The sequence below is a fragment of the Elephantulus edwardii genome, unplaced genomic scaffold, assembly GCF_000299155.1.
Source record: "Elephantulus edwardii isolate Elephantulus edwardi_28Jun2011 unplaced genomic scaffold, EleEdw1.0 scaffold00049, whole genome shotgun sequence".
NCBI lineage: Eukaryota > Metazoa > Chordata > Mammalia > Macroscelidea > Macroscelididae > Elephantulus > Elephantulus edwardii.
The window spans coordinates 13,116,166-13,135,712 of record NW_006399799.1 but is presented as its reverse complement, the minus strand read 5'-3'; the positions used below and the strand labels follow the sequence as shown (position 1 = coordinate 13,135,712).

General features: G+C 40.9%; 1 protein-coding gene across 3 annotated transcripts in view; it reads left to right on the top strand.

The window, feature by feature from the left end:
* Window positions 1-19,547, top strand: part of SCMH1 (sex comb on midleg homolog 1 (Drosophila)) — a 355,171-nt gene that overhangs the window by 330,656 nt on the left and 4,968 nt on the right. For all 3 annotated transcript variants that reach the window (XM_006886519.1, XM_006886518.1, XM_006886520.1), the window contains 3 exons: window positions 3,883-4,083; window positions 6,205-6,396; window positions 16,781-16,978. In XM_006886519.1, coding sequence (XP_006886581.1) covers window positions 3,883-4,083; window positions 6,205-6,396; window positions 16,781-16,978 — 591 coding nt within the window. The remainder of the gene's footprint in view (window positions 1-3,882; window positions 4,084-6,204; window positions 6,397-16,780; window positions 16,979-19,547) is intronic.

Genomic DNA, 19,547 nt, shown 5'->3' with positions numbered 1-19,547 from the left:
CATCCTCACCTCTCTGAGCAAAGAAACATTGTATGGTTCAAAATTAGGAAAGGAGTGTGTCAGTGATGCCTCCTGTTCCCCGTACCTTTTCAGTCTGTTTGCAGAACAGATCATTCAGGAAACAGGGCTTTATGAGGAGGAGTGTGGCATCAGGATTGGAGGAAGACTCATTAACAACCTGCGATACACAGATGACACAGCCTTGCTTGCTGACACTGAGGAAGACCTGAAGCACTTGTTGCAAAAAGACTATAGTCTTTAATATGGATTGAAGCGCAACATCAAGAAGACAAAGATTCTCACCACTGGGCCAATTGACAGCACCATATTAGATGGAGAAGAGATTGAAGTTATTAACAATTACAGCTTACTCAGATCCACAGTCAACACTCTTAACACCAGCAGTCAGGAAATCAAAAGATGAATTGCTTTGGGAAAATCTGCAGTCATGGATCTCTCCAGAGTGCTGAAGAGCAGCAGTGTTAGTCTAGGTATAAAGGTTCACCTAATCTAGGCCATGGTCTTCTAAATTAGTTGTTATGCTTCAGAGAGTTGGAAAGTGACTCACGATGACAGAAGAAGAATAGATGCCTTCGAGTTGTGATGCAGGAGAAGAATCTTGAACTTACCATGGACTGCCAAGAAAGCAAATGAGTCTGTCTTGGAGAGGGTGAAACCAAGTCTTTCCTTGGAGGCTAGGATTTTGAAGTTCTGCACTTTGGGCACGTGACCAGGAGGGATTGGTCTTGGAGAAGGACATCTTGCTCGAAAGGGTGGACAGACAACACAGGAGAAGGAGACCCTGGGTGTGATGGACTGATACAGTAACTGGGGCAATGGGGGTTGGTGTGTTGGAGTTAGTGAGACTGCCTAGGACAGGAAAGGGTTCAGAGATGCTGTACATATAGGTTCACTATACATCTCAGGCAACTCAATGGCACATAAAAACAGTAACATACTGTGACAGGTTTGGAAGCAGGAGTGGCATCCACTTCCTAAATAATATGCCTCCAGAAACTCTATGAACTTTGATAAATATTGATAGTTGTAGAGGGGCTTCAAACCTTTTGTTCATGGGGTCGCTATGAGTCATGCTTGACTCGAAGGCAACCAACAACAATAACAACTGTCTCTTATTGTCAGTGATTTGGAGCATTTCTTCATGTGTCTGTTGGCCATTCTGATATCTTCCTCAGTGAAAATTTTTTCCATCTCTTTGCCCATTTTGTAATTGGGTTATCGGTCTTTTTCTTGTGGAGGCCTAGGAGTATTCTGTAAACTTTCATTATGAGACCAGTGGGTTTTCTTTTCACCTTGTTGGGAAAAGTTTTTGATGCACACAAGGATTTAATCTTTAAAAGGTCCCATTCATCAATTTTATCCTCTTCAGATTGTGCATTTCTGGCTCTATTTGGCAGTCTCTGTACTGTAGACTATGCCTTCTAAGCTTGATCCCAGTTTGACTCTTATGAACTTTATGGGTTTGGGCTTTACTCCACATCTCTGATGCACCTTGAGTCGATTTTTATGTGTAGTATGAGATGTGGATCCTTTAAAAGGTCCCTTTTGTCAGTTACATCCTCGCCAGATTTTGCATTTCTGAATGTATTTAACACTTGTTCTTTTGTGATGGATTTCTTTCACTCAGCATAATATCCTTCAGATTCTCTTTCCAAAATTTTTTTTAAAGCCTGGTTTGTTTTTTTTTAATTTTATTTTATTGTTTTTGTGTGCATGTACCGTCAAATCAGATCTGACTGGTACAGGAGGAGATTGCCTCTCCTTCCCCGGCAGAGCATCTGGTGGATTCGAACCATGCGCCTCTGGGATTATAGTTGCAGCTCCTTGCCACTAGGCCACCAGAGCTCCCCCAAAATTTTTGTAAATCATCACTGGACTAGTTATAATTTCTCTCTCTCTCGCTCTCTTGCTGTGTGTGTGTGTGTGTGTGTGTGTGTATTTTAATTGTTGCAAAATTTATGTATGGAAATGAATAAAACTTGAGCATACTGTTTTGATGAGTTCTAATAAATGTATTTCTGGTGCAGTTACAGCTTCAATCAAGATAGAAGATATTTCTATCATTCCTGGAAATTCCCTCCTGGCTCCTTATAATTAATCTTCATTCCTCATCTTTATTTTTATGTCTGTCACCATAGGTTCTTTTATTCTTGAACGTAAATAAATGAAACCATGCTATGTATGTTCTTTGTATTTTTAATTTATTTCACTCAATAACATTTTTTAAAAGCACATTGTATTGTGCCTATCAGTAGTTTATTATGTTAGTATTCTGTTAAATCTGTATATTCTTTTGTTGATATCAATTAGATTGATTCTAGTTTTAGTCTCTTAGGAATGAAGAGCAATAAGCATGTTCTTACAAATGTCTTATAGACATGTGTTTCCATTTCTTTTCATTCATCTTATTTCACTGAATTCTTGGACTTTTCTTTGTTTTCTGTGCAAGAGTCACATTACTAGATATGGAAATCTTATTTTTTAAACAGCTTCAACAGATCCTTTATTTATTACATGTACCTTTACACCCACCTGCAGAGATACTTAGTCTTTCAATTCTTGGCGATTGTGTGGATTATAAAAGAGAACTCCTTGATGCTCACCACTCTCAGCATAAGATTCCTTTTTCTTGAGGCTACTAAGTTAGGTGCTCCTTTTTCAACCTACTTTCCAACTTCCCAAATCCTACAGTTGTCCCTCTCTTCCTATCATTTTAGGGGATTTCAGATTACAGAACAAATGTGTGTGTGTCAATTCATCTTCCTTATTCCTTTCTTTCTTTCTTATTCCCTTCTACATCTCCCACACCCTTTTCTATTTTCTGCTCACCATGTTGCATCCCTTTAAAAGTGGAATTTTAAAGGTAGAAGACACCTCAGAACATGTGACACAGCCCTCTTATTTTACAGATGGTCAGTCTAAAGCCCAAAGAGGTCAGCAATCCATCCACAACCCACACGGTTCCTATTCTTACAAGGGTCTTTTTAGCCTATTGAAAGAGGCTTTTGCTCACCTGCCCTGTTAGTGGGCCACACAGCAGGAGAAAGATGTTGGAACCTGCGAAGCTGGTCCAGGGAGAGAATGTCTTTGCTGACCAGGCTGCAATGGATCCTCTCCAGAGAATGGGGAAACAGTTCTGTTTAGGACTCCTCTTTTTCTTGGTCTACCTGTCCTCTCCTCTGCCACAGTGCCGGGTAGATGGTTATAAGTAGGAGTGTGCCCAGCTGTCTTGATTAAAGAAACTTCTGAAAGAAACAAATAGATAGTATTCACCCCTTTAATATTTTATTTTATTTCCTCCCTCCTCCCTCCCCGGCCACCCACCCGCCATGCTTACTATGTTCTTTGAGCCTCGGTGTTGATAAGACTGTAACAAAGGTTTTAAAAGGCCCAGAACAGAAAGTAAAGTAAATGATCATTCTAAAAAGAATGTCCCTTTTTTATGCACACAGTGGTATTAACCATGAACCTACAGCTCCTTACACAATACAGTGTGAGAAATACAAAGAATATATAAGACAACTTGGTAAGAAAAAGTAAAGTACATGCATCTGGGGAGTTAGTGATACTTTCTTCTCAGTGATAGAAGAAATCAAGAATACATTTTGTGCTTTGGATTTTGGTGTGAGCTGTTCTCCCACAAGCTGTGTTTCCAGTGCTTTTGGTCATGCACTGTGGTCGGGCAGCAGCTGGGCACAGCCTTTTCTTGGCCCTCACTCTCCACTCTCCGTTTCATCAGCTTAGCAGCTGAGAATCTTGCTAGGGACCAAAGTCCAGGACTTTGTAACTGCAAGGGAGCATTGTTCTCGGACTTCTCTACCCCAGAGACTTCAGGCTTTTTTAATTCTCTTTGTCCTACAGTTTGTATTTACTTGAACAAGAATGGCAGCACAGGCCCCCATCTAGACAAGAAGAAGGTCCAGCAGCTCCCTGACCACTTTGGGCCAGCCCGCGCTTCTGTGGTGTTGCAGCAGGCTGTCCAGGCCTGCATTGACTGTGCTTATCATCAGAAAACTGTCTTCAGCTTCCTCAAACAGGGCCACGGTGGTGAGGTTATCTCAGGTAAGCACCCATGGGCTGGTGCCCATCTAACCAGAGGGACAGACCTTCTCAAGTGACCAATTTCTGATAAGGCATCCTGGACCCTAATTTATATCAACTCTTTATAGAGTTGTAGACTCTACAGAAATATAATGATATTCCTCAGAGTCCTCACCTACATTGCTTCTGTGAATGGAATACCCACACAGACTCTAATGAACTGACCCTCCAGACAGACTCCTGTCCTATCTGGTCTCTTATGTAGAAAACCTATGATTGCATTGCTTTAAAGGCACTCTGGAAGACAGAATCTAGAGAGGGCAGGTATAGCCCCATACCTGGCTTCAGGGAGCCCTGAGCACTTTCTTTATCCTTTTGGCACCTTAGCTTCCAAGAACTAAGCCAGCCCTGATACAGAGAAGTTAAGGCTTAGGGCAAAGTGGGAAGAGTCATTCTATTTCAGCTTCCTCAAACAGGGCCATATGAGAGTTTGAGTCAACTGTGTGGTGTTTTTATTTCCACTGAAAATACTCATTTTTCCCCCTCTGTGCTATAATTCTCTACCAACTTCTCAAGTCTAAAACTCTGTATCCACCAAACCTGTGAAGCTTTGACCTAGAGCCTTAAATCCTACCTGTACACTATTCCATATTGCCCTGCCCATCTTTCCTAATTTAAGTCCAGCCTCAGGAAACTCAGTTGGAAAACCCCATAAATAACCAAGCTGCAGGTTTTTTTAGAAGGTATTTGTGGAGACCTTACTATTTATCAGTCATTATTGCCAAATACTAGGGAACAGAAGAGAGGAGAATAGGTACAGATTCTGGTGGAAAAGGAAGAATATAGATAGCATGTTATGAGAGTTTTATGATTGAGAAATATCAGGGTGATGTGGGAGACCAGGACACGAAATAACTGACTGCATGGAGGATGGAGGCAGGCAGAGAGGAAATTGTCATAGGGATTAATTATACCTTAAGGTCGTTCTCAGGCCTGGTCACACCATGGTCTCTCCCTTTTTCTATGCAGTAGACTACAGGGGCCTGAACCTCTTTTTTGCTTGTTTCTATGCTGTCACCTACACCTCACTAGTGTTCTTCCTCTGCCCCAAAAGTCATTCTTGAGAGAGACTTAACGCCTTACTTCTTTGCTACACTCAAAGAAAAACAGACCCTTTCTTTTTTATGGATTATTTGGATACTTTTTCAGTACAAATAGATGTTGTTGTTGTTGTTATGTGCTGTCGAGTCGTTTGCGACTCATAGCGACGCGATGTACAACAGCCCTAAACCCTGCTCTATGCTGTGCCAGTCGCATGCCTCTGACACACCCATCCCGATTACCCCAGTCACTGTGAGTCAATCCATCTCATAGAGAGTCTTCCCCTCTTGCACCGTCCCTCCACCCTCCCAAGCATAATGTCCCTCTCCAAGGACCTGTCCCTCCTTGCAACATGCCCAAAGTATGTCAGACAAAGCCCCAGAATCCTTGCCTCCAAGGAGTAGCGTGGTTTGACCCTCTCCAGGATTAATCTGTTTTCTTGGCAGTCCATGGTACATTCAATACTCTTTTCCAGCACCACAGCTCAAAGGCATCAATTCTCCTTCTGGCCTCCCTAGTCATTGTCCAACTCTCTGATGCATAACAAGTGATTGCAAGTATAATTTCTTTTTAAAGCGTAGAACTCTTGCATATGTTGCCAAAATTCTGCTGCCCTTCTACTGATTAGAAATGGTTTTCCTAAACCATTGCTGACAATGGCAGTATACTCTATTTCTGCCCACTTCTTCGTTCTTATGCACTCATTGTGGAAATAGCACCCTAAATGAATAGCTTGTCAGGGCAAGGCCCAGCCAAGTGATGGAGCAGATAGAATTATGTTTACGGTTGTTTTCACAGGTTGGATGAAATAATTCCAAAGCCCAGGGTGCAACAAAACTGGCCTGACCACATCCGTTATTATAAGCTCAGGAACTCTTTGGAGTTGAAGGCAAAAATCAAAACCCTCAAGGGAGGGAGGAAGGAAACTTTGGGGCTCTGACTTTATGCAGTCAGGGAAAGCCTGAGGCAAGCACTGGGCTAGATGACTCCTGCCCACTGCTGCTTGCTGACGTGCTCAGCCCTGTTTACTTAACTCCACAGCCGTGTTTGACCGGGAACAGCACACTCTCAACCTCCCAGCAGTCAACAGCATCACCTACGTCCTCCGCTTCCTGGAGAAACTCTGCCACAACCTTCGTAGTGACAATCTGTTTGGTAACCAGCCCTTTACACAGACTCACTTGTCACTCACTGCCACAGAGTACAGCCACAGCCACGACAGGTACCTACCAGGTAGGAGCTGGGATGGGGCCGGGTCTCCAAGAAGGGGGATGGGATAGCAGCATCATTGGAGGAGGTGCCCAGGGTCAGCCCTCAAACCTGCTAGCCTGGCACCTGCTATCCAGAGATCTGTTTCTTCTCCTTAACTTTACACACTCTGAGACTTTTCAATCTCCTGTCATCTTTACCTTCTTTGCTACTTTATATTGCTTTGGATCCTTAAACCTCAGAAAAAAGTGATGGCTCACAATTCTCATTCTATCCTTCAAACTGCATGTGGAGCCACGGAGAAGGCATCTCCAAGTACATCTCCAAATATGAATCTGGCAGCAAAGGCCCCCTTACCAGCAGGAAGTTTTAGTGTCAAGCTTCAGAATGAGAAATGTGCTCCCTGGTGATTGGCCATCCACTGTTTCCTTTGGCACATGGCCCCAAACTTCTAGCACTGCCAGTCTAGCAAGTCAATTCAAGTTCCTGCTGTTTCTAACTGGAAGGCTGGAAAATAACTTTCTGAGTTAACGTATCAGACCCACAATGGGAAAGTGAATGCCACGTGGCCGGATCAGTGACTAAGCACTTCCAAAAGAAGTTAGAGTGAATGGAGCTCAGCATCTCTGATCAGAAACCCAGGACACCCAAAGGCAGGGGGGGAAGGAAAGCCCAACACTGACCACAGTCAGGTAGGTCATTGTTAAGAGAGGGAAACCAGGAGCCAGAAACAACAGGGAGGGAAGGAGCCGCAAAGCATAGCAAGGTAGGTCATTGGGTTGTTTTTTTAAATAAAATTTTATTTTAATTGTGATTTTTATTAATGTTTACCGAGAAGTTTGATTTTTAATTCATTCATTGTTGCACATTTTACCCCCTCTCCCTCCATTCTGCCTCCCCTAGTTCACTTTAAAAAAAAATATTTACTCTTTGTTGCACAATTACCTATGTACAACCCTTCCCAATCCTCTTTGCAATGATATACCTCTTATTCTAGGCTGTTGTTCAAAGAGGGAAGAGAGACCCTTTTTAATAAAGAGTCCTGTGACTGTGTCCTGGCCAGAAGGATGGAGAGATTGTACTATCAGCACTCAGGCTGCAGTATTGGCATTTAAAACTTTCTTCTAACCAGTTTTGCTCTTAAACTGCCACTCTTGTTGTCTTTTCATCATAATCCTAATGAAATCACTTCTGATAAATTTGCTACTTTTAAAATTGTGCTTAGGGCAGTAGCAAGTTGTCCAGTCCCCCCACGGCTATCTATACTTTTGTACCTAAATAAGTCACCACATAATGGTGATTTGTATGCAGGGCAAAAAAATATTCCTCTGGAGGGATCAGACCATCGGGTATATCTGTGACCCCCTCACTCATCCCTTTCTTTGGAAGGGACTTTACACCTAACCTACTCCAGATTACTATCTTTTAGCATTAGAATCTCTGAGGATAGGAATAAAGCATTTTTACTTAGAGTTAGAATGTTGTCCTGACTGGCATGATGTAGTGGCATAGGGAAAGGCAGGTCATTAAATAACCCCACCTATCAGTCATCAGAAATGTGCGTCTACACTTTAGTAATGTTACATGGGTCTTGGCTGAAAGCAGAGAGCTTAGTAATGACAGTTGGGCCTACCTAACTTTCAGAAAGAAGGGATACACAGGAAGTTATAAATGTAGCTACTAGTCTAACGTGAGTTTTCTAAAAGAAATAGAAATTCAGAATCCTTAAATGGAATGCAGTCATTAAGAACTGAGAGAAATGTACTGGAGGCAGACCATTGGAAATGCACATATTGAACCTGCAGTAATGAAGGTAGTTTGGGATTACAGCATAACGTTTCCTGGGAGTTCTGTTCCTTCTTGCCTCATCAACAAGGAAAGAAACAAAGGCCAGAGGGATCAAGTTCCTCCATTGGCTGCCAGCTTTTCCTTCCCTTATTTCAAACAAATACAGCTCACTCCGGACCTTTGTGGGCTTTGAAAGCCCTGTTTCTTGTAATGGTGCCCAATGCTTTGATTGCTCACATTTTAACTTCTATTTGCTGCCCTGAAGTGAATGTTTAAGCTGTGCCCAGACAAGCTACGGCCTTTCCTTGGCATCTAACTCCTCAGTGCTCCTTAGTTTGTTTCTCTGCCTACCTGCCTTCTCTGTTCACTGTTTGCACCCACTGATTATTTAACATGCACTGCATTTTTCTGATCTTTACAAAGCTTGACCTGTACAAGAGTTATCTTTCACTTTACCCTTTGAATCTGATTGTTATTTCTACATTTCCACCATTCTAAAAGGAATGAGTAACACCTCTCTTATCTAGGAGTTTACTGGGGCCTCTCCCTTCCCTCCAGCCTTGTCTTCACACTACCCTGCCACTTACAGTCATAAACCAACTCAATAAGCTCTGTAGTATTGCAGGTATTAACTACAAGCTTTGGTAGGTTGAATAACCCATTAAGTCTCCTTAACTAAGTTGAAACTGTTAAATTTTCCCTCTTTTATTTTGAAAAATGTCAAACCTAGAGAAAATTCATAAAAATGGTACAGTGGGCAGCTGTGTATTTTATACTTAGATTTATTATTTGTTAGCTGTTTTGTATTTTCCTTTCTTTGTTTCTCTCTCCCCCCTCCCTCCCTCCTTCCCTCCCTCCCTCTGTGTGTGTGTGTGTGTGTGTGTGTGTGTGTGTGTGTGTATGCATTTAAAAATCCATATCTTTATTTACTAAACCATTTAGGTGTTACCTGCAAATTAAGGAATTTATCATTAAATACTTATATATATCCTAACACAGTACTAACATCTAACTTAAGAGATTCAGCATTAATAAAATCAGAAAGGAAGTACATCAAGGTTTTATCCTTTGTCCATACCTGTTTATATGCTGAACAAATCATTTGAGAAACTAGACTATATGAACAAGAATGGGTATCGGGTTTTGAGAAAGACTCATCAAAAACCTGCATTATGCAGATGACACAACTTTGCTTGAAAGAATAAAGACATTTTGAAACACTTATGAAAGGAAATAAAAAAATAACAGCCTTCAATATGCATTACATCTTAACAGCAAGAAAAAAAAATCCTCACCACTGGACCAATAGGAAAAGTCATGATAGATAATAGAAAAGATTAATGTTATCAGCTATTATACTATACAACTATTATACTTGGATCCACACTCAGTACCCCTTGAAGCAGCAGTCAAGAAATTGAAAGTGTTGCATTGAGAATATCTGCTGTCAAGGACCTCTTCAAAATGTAAACAGCAAGGATATTAGTTTAAAATCTAAAGTATGCCTGATCCAAGCCCTGGTATTTTCAGTTGACTTGTATGCATATGAAAGTTGGACAATGAATAACGAAGACCAAAGGAGAATCCAAAAATATCAGTTTATTTTTTTGTTTCAGTTTTGGTTTCATTTATCTTTGATTGTGATTTTAATGAAAGTTTAAAGAAAAGTTGGATTTTCATTCATTCAATTTTGCACATTTAGGGGAGCTCTGGTGGCCTAGTGGCAAGAAGCTGCACTGCAATCCCAGAGGTACACGGTTCGAATCCACCAGATGCTGTCCCGGAGAAGGAGGAGCAATATCCTCCTGTACCAGTCAGATCTGATTTGACGGTACACACACACAAAATAATAAAAATTTAATTAAATATATGTATATATAAATTTTGCACATTTTCCTACCTACTCTCCCAGTTCACTTTAATTTTTTTAATTGAAATTTTAATGAAAGTTTATAGAGAACTTGGATTAACACCCATTTATTGTTGCACATTTTCCTCCCTGCCCACTCACCCCCCCAATTCACTCTTCTCTTTGAAAAAAAATTCTTTCATTGTTGAGAGAATTTTCAACAATCCGCCTCCCCAGTCCACTTTACTATGCAGCTCTTATTCTGGACTGTTTTCATGCAGATAATACCTATTCCTATATTTCTTTTAAGCAGTTCTATTCCTCATCTGTTTCAATGCAGTGTACATTATTTATCCCCTCTTTTCTTAGTTTCTCCCAACCCTCCTATAAGTCTTGTTTTATAAGAGTGGCATTATGCACTATTTGTGCTTTTGTGACTGAGATATTTCACTCAGCATAATGTTGCCTTTTTGTATAATATTTCATTAGTTCCTTGTTTTTCAGTGCTGCATAGTATTCTGTTGTGTGAATATACCAGAGCTTCTCTATCCATTTGTTTGTTGATGGGCACTTGGGTTATTTCCATCTCTTTGCCTTTGTGAACAATGCAGCAATAAACATGGGTATGCATATATCTGGATGGCAGTTCTGATTTCTTTAGGGTATATTCCCAGTAGTGGAATTGCTGTGTCAAATGGTGTTTCTATTTCCAACTTTTCGAGAGAGAACCATACGGTCTTCCAGAGCAGGCACACCAGTTACCTTCCTTCCAACAATGAATAAGTGTTCCAGTTTCTCCACAATCTCACCAGCATTTGTTGTTTGCTGCTTTGTTGAATTTTGGTATTCTTACTGTGATGATATCTCATAGTTATTTTGCCAGTTTACTTTAAAAAAAAATTACTTACAACCAGGAGAGGATAAAATAGCATCTTCTAAGAATAAAATCCCTATGCACATCGAAAAATTTCTCCAACAGGGTAAAAGAGAAGCCACAGACTGGGAAAAAAATATTTTGTAATATTGTCTGATAAGGGACTTATATCTAGAATTTATAAAACATTCGAGCACCACAACAAGATAAACAATCCAGTTGAAAAATGGGCACAGGATATGAACAGACACTTCACCAAAGAAGACATTCAGATGGCGAACAAACACATGAAGAAGTATTCCAAATCCCTAGCTCTAAAACAGATATAAATCAAAACAACTATGAGAAATCATCTCACCATAGTAAGAATAGCAAAATTTAACAGAACAGCAAATGCTGGTGAGGTTGTGGAGACACTAGAACGTATTCCCCATTAGTGAGAGTGTAAAATGGTGCAACCACTATGGAAGGCAGTATGGCGCTTTCTCAAAAAGTTGGAAACAGAAATACCATTTGACACAGCAATTCCACTACTGGGTATATGTTTGTTGTTGTTGTTGTTATGTGCCGTCGAGTTGTTTGCGACTCATAGCGACCCTATGTACAACAGCCCTAAACCGTGCTCTATCCTGTGCCAATCTCATTGCCTCTGACACACCCATCCCGAGTACCCCAGTCACTGAATCAATCCACCTCATAGAGGGTCTTCCCCTCCTGCGCTGTCCCTCTACTCTACCCAGCATGGTGTCCCTCTCTAAAGACCTGTCTCTCCTTACAACATGTCCAAAGTATGTCAGACGAAGTCCCAGAATCCTTGCCTCCAAGGAGCAGCCTGATTTAACCCTCTCTAGGATGAATCTGTTTGTTTTCTTGGCAGTCCTTGGTACATTCAGTACTCTTCTCCAGCACCACAGCTCAAAGGCATCAATTCTCCTTCTATCCTCCCTAGTCATTGTCCAACTCTCTGATACATAACAAGTGATTGCAAAAACCATGGCCTGTATCAGGCGCACCTTAGTCTCCAGAGAGACACCGCTGCTCTTGAGTACTTTAGAGAGGTCCCTAACCACAGACTTTCCCATCGCAATACATTTTTTGATTTCCTGGCTGCTGGTGCCAAGAGTGTTGACTGTGGAGCCGAGCAAACTGAAGCTGTGAACAATCTCAATCTCTTCGCCATCCATCCTGATGCTACCGATTGGTCCAGTGGTGAGAATTTTTGTCTTCTTGACATTGAGCCTCAGTCCATATTGACTGGGTATATAACCCAAAGAAATCATAACTGCCACCCAAGCAAATATATGCACACCCACGTTTATTGTGGTTTTGTTCACAGTAGCAAAGAGTTGGAAACAACCCAAGTGCCCATCAACAAGCGAGTGGATAGAGAAGCTGTGGTATATTCACACAATGGAGTACTGTGATTCATTGAAAAACAAGGAACTCATGAAATATTATACAAAATGGGTGATCCTGGAGGATGTTATGCTGAGTGAAATATCCCAGTCACAAAAGAACAAATACTGCATAATGCCACTGTGGTAAAGCAGGATTGACAAATTGGGATTGGGGGCAAAGTAAGGAAAGATGAGATAAATAATATATACTGCCTTGAAATAGATGAGGGAGAGCACTGTTTCTAAAGAATATATGATTGAGTATTTTTGGCATAAGAAGAGTCCAGAATTAAAACTGCATGGTGGAGTGGACTGGGGAAGGAGGATTGTATAACAATGAAAGAATTTTTTTTTTACTTTTCAAAGAGAAAAGTGAGCTGGGGGAGAGGAGTGGGCAGGGGGAAGGTGTGCAACAATGAATGAATGCAAATCCAAAGTCTCAGTAAACTTTCATTAAAATTAATTAGAAAAAAATCATCCATTGTTGCATCATTTCCTCCCCCCTCCCTCTCCCTCTCCAGTCCACTTTGCTATGCACCTCTCATTCTGGACTCTTGTCATATAGACAATGCCTAATCATATATTCCTTTTAAACAATTCTTTCCTTCATCTGTTTTAATGCAGTGTTCTTTATTCTCTTTTTTAAAAATTGTGGTTTTTAATGAAAGTTTACAGAAGACCTGGATTTTCATACATTCATTGTTGCACATTTTTCTCCCACACCCTCCCTTCCTCCTTCCACACTTCACTTTCTTTTAAAAATATATCCATTCATTATTGCACAGTTTCCTCCCTTTTCTCCTTCCTTGCCTCCTCCCCCAGTCCTCTTTGCAATGTATCTCTTATTCTGGACTGTTGTCTAATGTATAATGCCTAACCATATATTTCTTTTAAACAGTTCTCTCCCTCAGTTGTTCCAATACAGTATTCATTATCTGTCCACCCTTTTCCTATGCAGTATTTGTCCTTTTGAGATCGAGACATTTCAGTCAACATAATATCGTCCAGGGCCACCTATATTGTATTAGGTTTTATAAGTTCATTATTTTTCAGTGCTGCATAGTATTCCATTGTGGGAATGTACCCTTTTTTGCCCATTTGTTTGTTAATGGGCACTCGAGTTGCTTCCAACTCTTTGCTATTGTGAAATATTGGAGGAGTAAACATGGGTGTGCATTCATCGGTTTAAAGACTAAAGTGTGTCTGATCCAAAATACTTTCTTTTCACTTGCTTTCTCAGCATCTGAAATCTGGACAGTGAAACATAAAGGCAGAGGAACAATTAGTGTCTTTGAATTGTGATGTTGATGAAGAATACAAAATATCCATGTCTATCTTAGAGAAAATACAAACCACAGTGTTCTTAGAGGCAAGAATGATGAAACATCATCTCATATACTTATGCCATGTTGTAAGGCGGGGCCAGTCCATCCAAAGATAATTAGCTGACATTGAAATATTTCAGAAGTACCATATGATCAAGAGGAGTGGTCATGAAGGATGATGTGAAAGCTACAATTAAGAAACTGGGGGAAAATAAGGCCCTAGTAATTGATGGGATGCCAAGTAACATGTTTCAAATGACAGATGCAGCCCTGAATGTGCTCACCAATCTATGCTAGGAAATTTAGAGGACAGCTGCCTAGCTGACTGACAGGGAGAGATCCATATTTGTTTCCATTCCCAAGAAAGGTGATTCAAAAGAATGTGGACATTATTGAACAATATCATATGTAAGCAAAATACTGCTTAACATCTTATAAAAATGGCTAACAGACTACATAGAGAACTTCCAGATACTCAAATTAGGTTTACAAAAGGCCATAGAACCAGGGGCAACATTGCTGGTGTCCGATGGATCCTGACTGAAATCAAATTCCAGAAGAATGTCTATTTGTGCTTTATTGACTATATAAAGGCATTTGACTAAGTAGATCATAACAAATTATGGCTAACATTGAGAAAAACAAGAATCCCAAACCACTTAATTTTGTTTGAGAAAAATCTATACCTAGATCCGAAGACTATTGTGTGAACAGAACAAAAAAGTACTACATAGTTTAAGTCTAATAAGGTGTGCATCAAGGTTGTATCCTCTTTCCATACCTATTCAGTCTTTATGCTGAGCAAATAATTCATGAAACTGGACTCTGTGAAGAAGAATGTGGCATAAGGATTGGCGGAAGACTCATCAATAACTTGTGTAATTCTGATGATACAGCCTTTCTGAAATTGAAGAGGACCTGAAGTGCTTGTTGCAGAAGGTTAACACTGCAGACTTCAATATGAATTGCATCTCAATGTGAAGAAAACAAAAATGGTCACCACTGACCTAATAGGCAACATCAAGATAGATGGAGAGAAGATTGAAACTGGTAACAACTTCACAATCAACAACCTTGGTACTAGCAGTCAGGAGATCAGGAGATGAATTGCACTGGGAAAATCTGTAGTCAGGGACTGCTCCAGATTCTTGAGGAGCAATGATGTCAGTTTGAGGAATACAGTGTGCCTAATTCAGATCATGGTCTTTTCAGTTATTTGCAGTGTATCTTGAGAACTGGACAATGAATAAAGATGACAGAAGAATGGATACCTTTGAACTTTGGTGTAGTAGTAGAGTACTGAGTATCCCATAGACTGCCAAAAGAACAAACAGATTATGTCTTGGAGAAGGTGCAGCCAGAGTGTGCCTTGGAGGCAAAGATGATAAAACTTCATTTCATATACTTTAGGCATGTTGCTAGGAGAGGCTTTTCCTTGGAGAGGAATAGCATGCTTGGAAGGGGGGAGGGGATGGCAAGGAAGAGGAAAACCTTCAATCAGGTGTAGTGACAAAGTGACTGTAGCAATGGACTCAAGTGTATCAGATTGTGAGAATAGCACAGGACAGGACAGTACAGGATTCAGAATGGTTATCCATAGGGTCACTCTGAGTTGTGGCACTTGACTCAGTGGCAACTAACAACAATAATAAAATTATAAAACTTTGTTTCTTGATTTACCCTTTGTATTGCTTTTGGTATTACCGTCATTTTTATAATATTTAGTCTTCTGATCTATGAGTATGGAATGTTTTCCATTAAGTAAAAACTTTACCTAACTAAGCCAACTTATGTACAAATTCTACTTTAAAGACTTAAGAACAAAACCTCTTCATAGTTCAGGGATTGCCTATATTAGGAAATGTCCAGAAATTGAAAACATCTTCTACCATTAGACCATGTGCTTGAATTTGGGTTTATTCAACTCAACTCGTGGCCATCAAATCAGAACCAGTTCATTGCTGTTAAGTCAGAACCAATTCATAACTGACTCTCCAGTGGGTTTTCAGAGGCTCTAAATCACATGGGAAGCAATTTCCTGTTTTTCTGCTGTGAAGCCACAGCACGCCTTTGAGGCAGTAATGCTGCTTACCCACTAGACTACCAGAGCTCCTGGAGTTCACTGGAGACCCTAAGTGAATCCCAAACATTACATAAATACCTAGATTCTAAGATAAACCAGAAAGGACAGTGATGTGGCCCATTGCCCCAGGCACTCTGCTCCAGCCCTCCACCATCCCCACCCTAAGCAGAGAATGGAAGAATGTTATGACCAGTGTGGAGGAACTGGGTTTGAGTAGGGAACCTGCAGGTTCCAGAGTGTATTGACTAGGCCTGTTGTCTGTCATTGGGCCAGGGCTTGGACAGAAGCATCAGGACGTAAATCTTTTTATGAAAGTATTCAAAAGACTCAATAGTACACAACAACCAAATATTCATAGCCACTCTTTTATATTCACAAGTCCCTTGGGAGAAAGAGGAATTATTTTCCCCCATGTTATAGGTGAAGACACTGAGGTCCTGAGAGAATTACTTTCTGCTGAGTGGTAGAGCTGAATTCTAACTCACTTTCTGGTTCAACACCCAAGCTCTCTCTTAGCTCCCTTGTACAGCCTGGCTTCCTTGAAATGTTTCTAATGAATGAGGCAAATATGAAAGGAGGGAGGAAAAGTAGATCAGATATTTTGCAGGTAGATTTATCCATCTCTCAAAAAGCAGATGGTTAACTTTTAAAGAAGCATCTCTCTTCCACCAGTCCTGCTGCCTGCTATGGCATCTTGTGCCCAAGGCAGCCTCTTCTATCCCTAGAATTATAGCTCTGTTATATTTACAAGGTCCTCCTTATCCAGGAAGAGCACAGGACAGCTCAACCAGATGGGCAGCTCAAAGATGATCTAGTCTAAGATGAAAAGTTTCCAGAAAACTCATGTCCAGAAAGTGGTTTTGAGCTTCATTCAAGATATTTTATAAGAGCCATAACTATGGCTCTTACACAGGGCTCCTGAGTTCCAGCCCAGAAGTGTTCTCTTTCTGTTCGACTTCTTTGGTTAGCTCAGCACACTTGGAACTATGCTACGATAGCACCTTTTCTACTGTTGTTTGCTCTCAAGCAGGTACCTAGAAACCGTGACTTTGGCAATATTCCCAGTGTAATCATAGTTTTACTATTTTGCAGGTGAAACCTTTATTCTGGGGAATAGTCTGTCCCAGTCCCTGGAGCCACACTCAGATTCAATGGACTCTGCCTTGAATTCCAACAACCGTGTTGTCAGCACCTCCCAAAATCTTCGAACCCCCGGGTACCGGCCCCTGCTTCCGTCCTGTGGCCTCCCACAGAGCACTGCCTCAGCTGTGCGCAGGCTATGTTCCAGGGGTAAGTGTATAAAATTCTGGTCCTTCGGTTTTCCTTCACTCTCTCCTTTCCTTACTTCCTAAACATCTAGAGAAGACCTAGATCTGTGGTCTCCCTTGCCTGGTGGTAAATGGAGCTTGGGAGCAGGACTTACACTTTTCCTGGCCAGGTACCTGGAAGGTAATTGGAGCTCTTGAATTGGTTAAGAGGATGATGGAAACTAATTGCTAAGAACTCAAATCCAGGGAACAGGGAAGGATTGAATTATTTATCAGTCACACTATCTGAACACCATCTGCGATGGATATGGATATGCAAAAGTGAATCACTTTCTGACATCAAGAAGCTTGCCGTTTTATAGGAAAGAAGAACTTTTAAACAGATAATTAGAAAACAATTCAATCTTGAGTGCAGTGTCAGATCTACTTTGAATATCATGTAAAGAACAATAAGTTGCACCTACCCCAGGCTGGAGACCTCTGGTGTCCAGAGTTGGATTGCTAGCCCAAAGACCATGCTTCTCTGATGGTTCAGATATACCAGTGGCTCCATAGGAGAACATGGACAGTGTTCCCAATACAAATTCACAGCCTGGGAATCTGGTGGAGAGTTGCTCTGAGTCAGAGCCAGCTCAACAGCTTTGAGTTTGCATTTGAACTTCAGCTAGGTGTTCAAGGAAAGCTTTCTTGAGGAAATGATACTTTGCAAGAGACTTCAAGAATTAATACATAATGGTCACTTTACAGATAGTGGAGGAGGGAGTCTTCCAGAAAGAGGAAATAGCATGAACAAGGGCAGTGAGCTACTAGCATAAATTGTCCCAGTAATTACATGGAATATGGTATTTCTGAAACATAAAATGTGATACTGAGACTTCAAATAGGAAAGCCTGGAAAGGCCAGGGATTTTATGATAGAGGAATTTAATTGCTTATTAGAGAGTTTGGAGTTGACTTTGTAGGCAGTACAAAGCTATTAAAGGCTTATCGATCATTGATTGCTGTGTTAGATACAGATTGGAGGAAGGGTAACTAGAGAGACTTATGAGGGTGCTAAGGTAGTAGGCCAAGCTGTAAGTGATAAAGGCCTGGATTAGTGCATTTACAGAAAGCTTGGAGAAGCGCGAATAGATTAAAAAATAGAAAAATGTAGCCAGCGTTGAGATAGGGAGGAAGAAGAAAGTTGTGAATGTATGTAAGGTGGTGCCATCACTGAAAGAAGACTCATAGAAGAGATAGAAGGAGAAGGGACCCGTAGGTTATTGAGGTGCTGGTGTGCCACAGGCAGTGGTTACACATGTGTGAAGCCAAGGGAAGAGGATTGAGCTGAAGGTAAATGGCTGAGATTCATCAGCATTTAGGTAGTTGTCCAATAATAATTACTTTCTAGAATTATGTGTGGTGGTGGTGGTGGTGGTGTTGATTGCCACTGAATCAAGCACAACTCATAGCGACTCTGAACAAAAGACCTAATACCTTTCCATAACTATTGTCATTTCCAAATTCATAGAGTTCCAGAGGCATGTGGTCTAGGAAGTGGATGCCACTCCTACTTCCAAACCTGTTTTACAACTGGGAGCTCCATCAAACACTGTCCACACTGGGAAACCATTATGGTATTTGATACCCCAATGGTACAAGGTTCAGCATCATAGCAACCCAGGTTACTTCACACTGCACGTTCCTCCAGATACAAACAGCACTAGTTTCATTTAGCGGTAATCAAAGACATTGGCTTTAAAACCCTTACAGAGCCCATTTTCGAATGAATATTCCTTAAATGAAACAGCAGTCTTTTGTCTGTTTGCTGAACTGAACAACTTGGTGTTGCTGTGATGCTGCACACTGTTCCATAATCTTGTCAAATACCATCATGGTCACCCATTATATACAATGTTTGGATGAGCTTCCAGATTGAATTATGCTGGGAAGCAGGAGTGGCATCCACTTCCTAAACTAGATGCCTCTGGAAACTCTACAAACTCTTTTAAAAAAAGAATTATGTGTAGAGCGGAAAAACTGTTGACCAAAGATAGAGACCTAGGAAACAATACAGTCTAAGAGGTGGGAACAGGAAGAAGAGTCCACCCAAGGAGGAAAAGGAACAGTCAGATGTGAGGAAAAACACAAATTAATTGTATGCTAGCCAGCAGTATAGACCACACTATAGCAAAGATTTATAAAATAGGGAATGACAAAAGTTCTATTGGATGAGACAGTTAATAGGTAATTAGTGATATTGACAAGGAAAGCTTAAATGGTGGTAAAAGGTGGTAGAGACAGTGTAATAGCTGGGGGCACCAGTGGCAGTTTCATGAGAGGAAGAAAGATTGTAGGGCAGACTGCAAGTCAAAAGAAAGCTTTTTAGAGTGGGAGCATTATAGGAATGTTTGTCAGAAAGCGTGAGATTTCCAAAAGGAAGAAATTAAGAAAATTAAAAAGAGGAGGCAGTAAGGCCTTATTTTTGTTATGTGCCATCAAGTCATTGGCAGCTCATATGCACAATAACTCCAAACCCTCCACTATCCTGAGCCAGTCTCACTGTCTCCGATACTCTCATCCCCCTCCCCATTACCCCAGTTACTGTGTCAA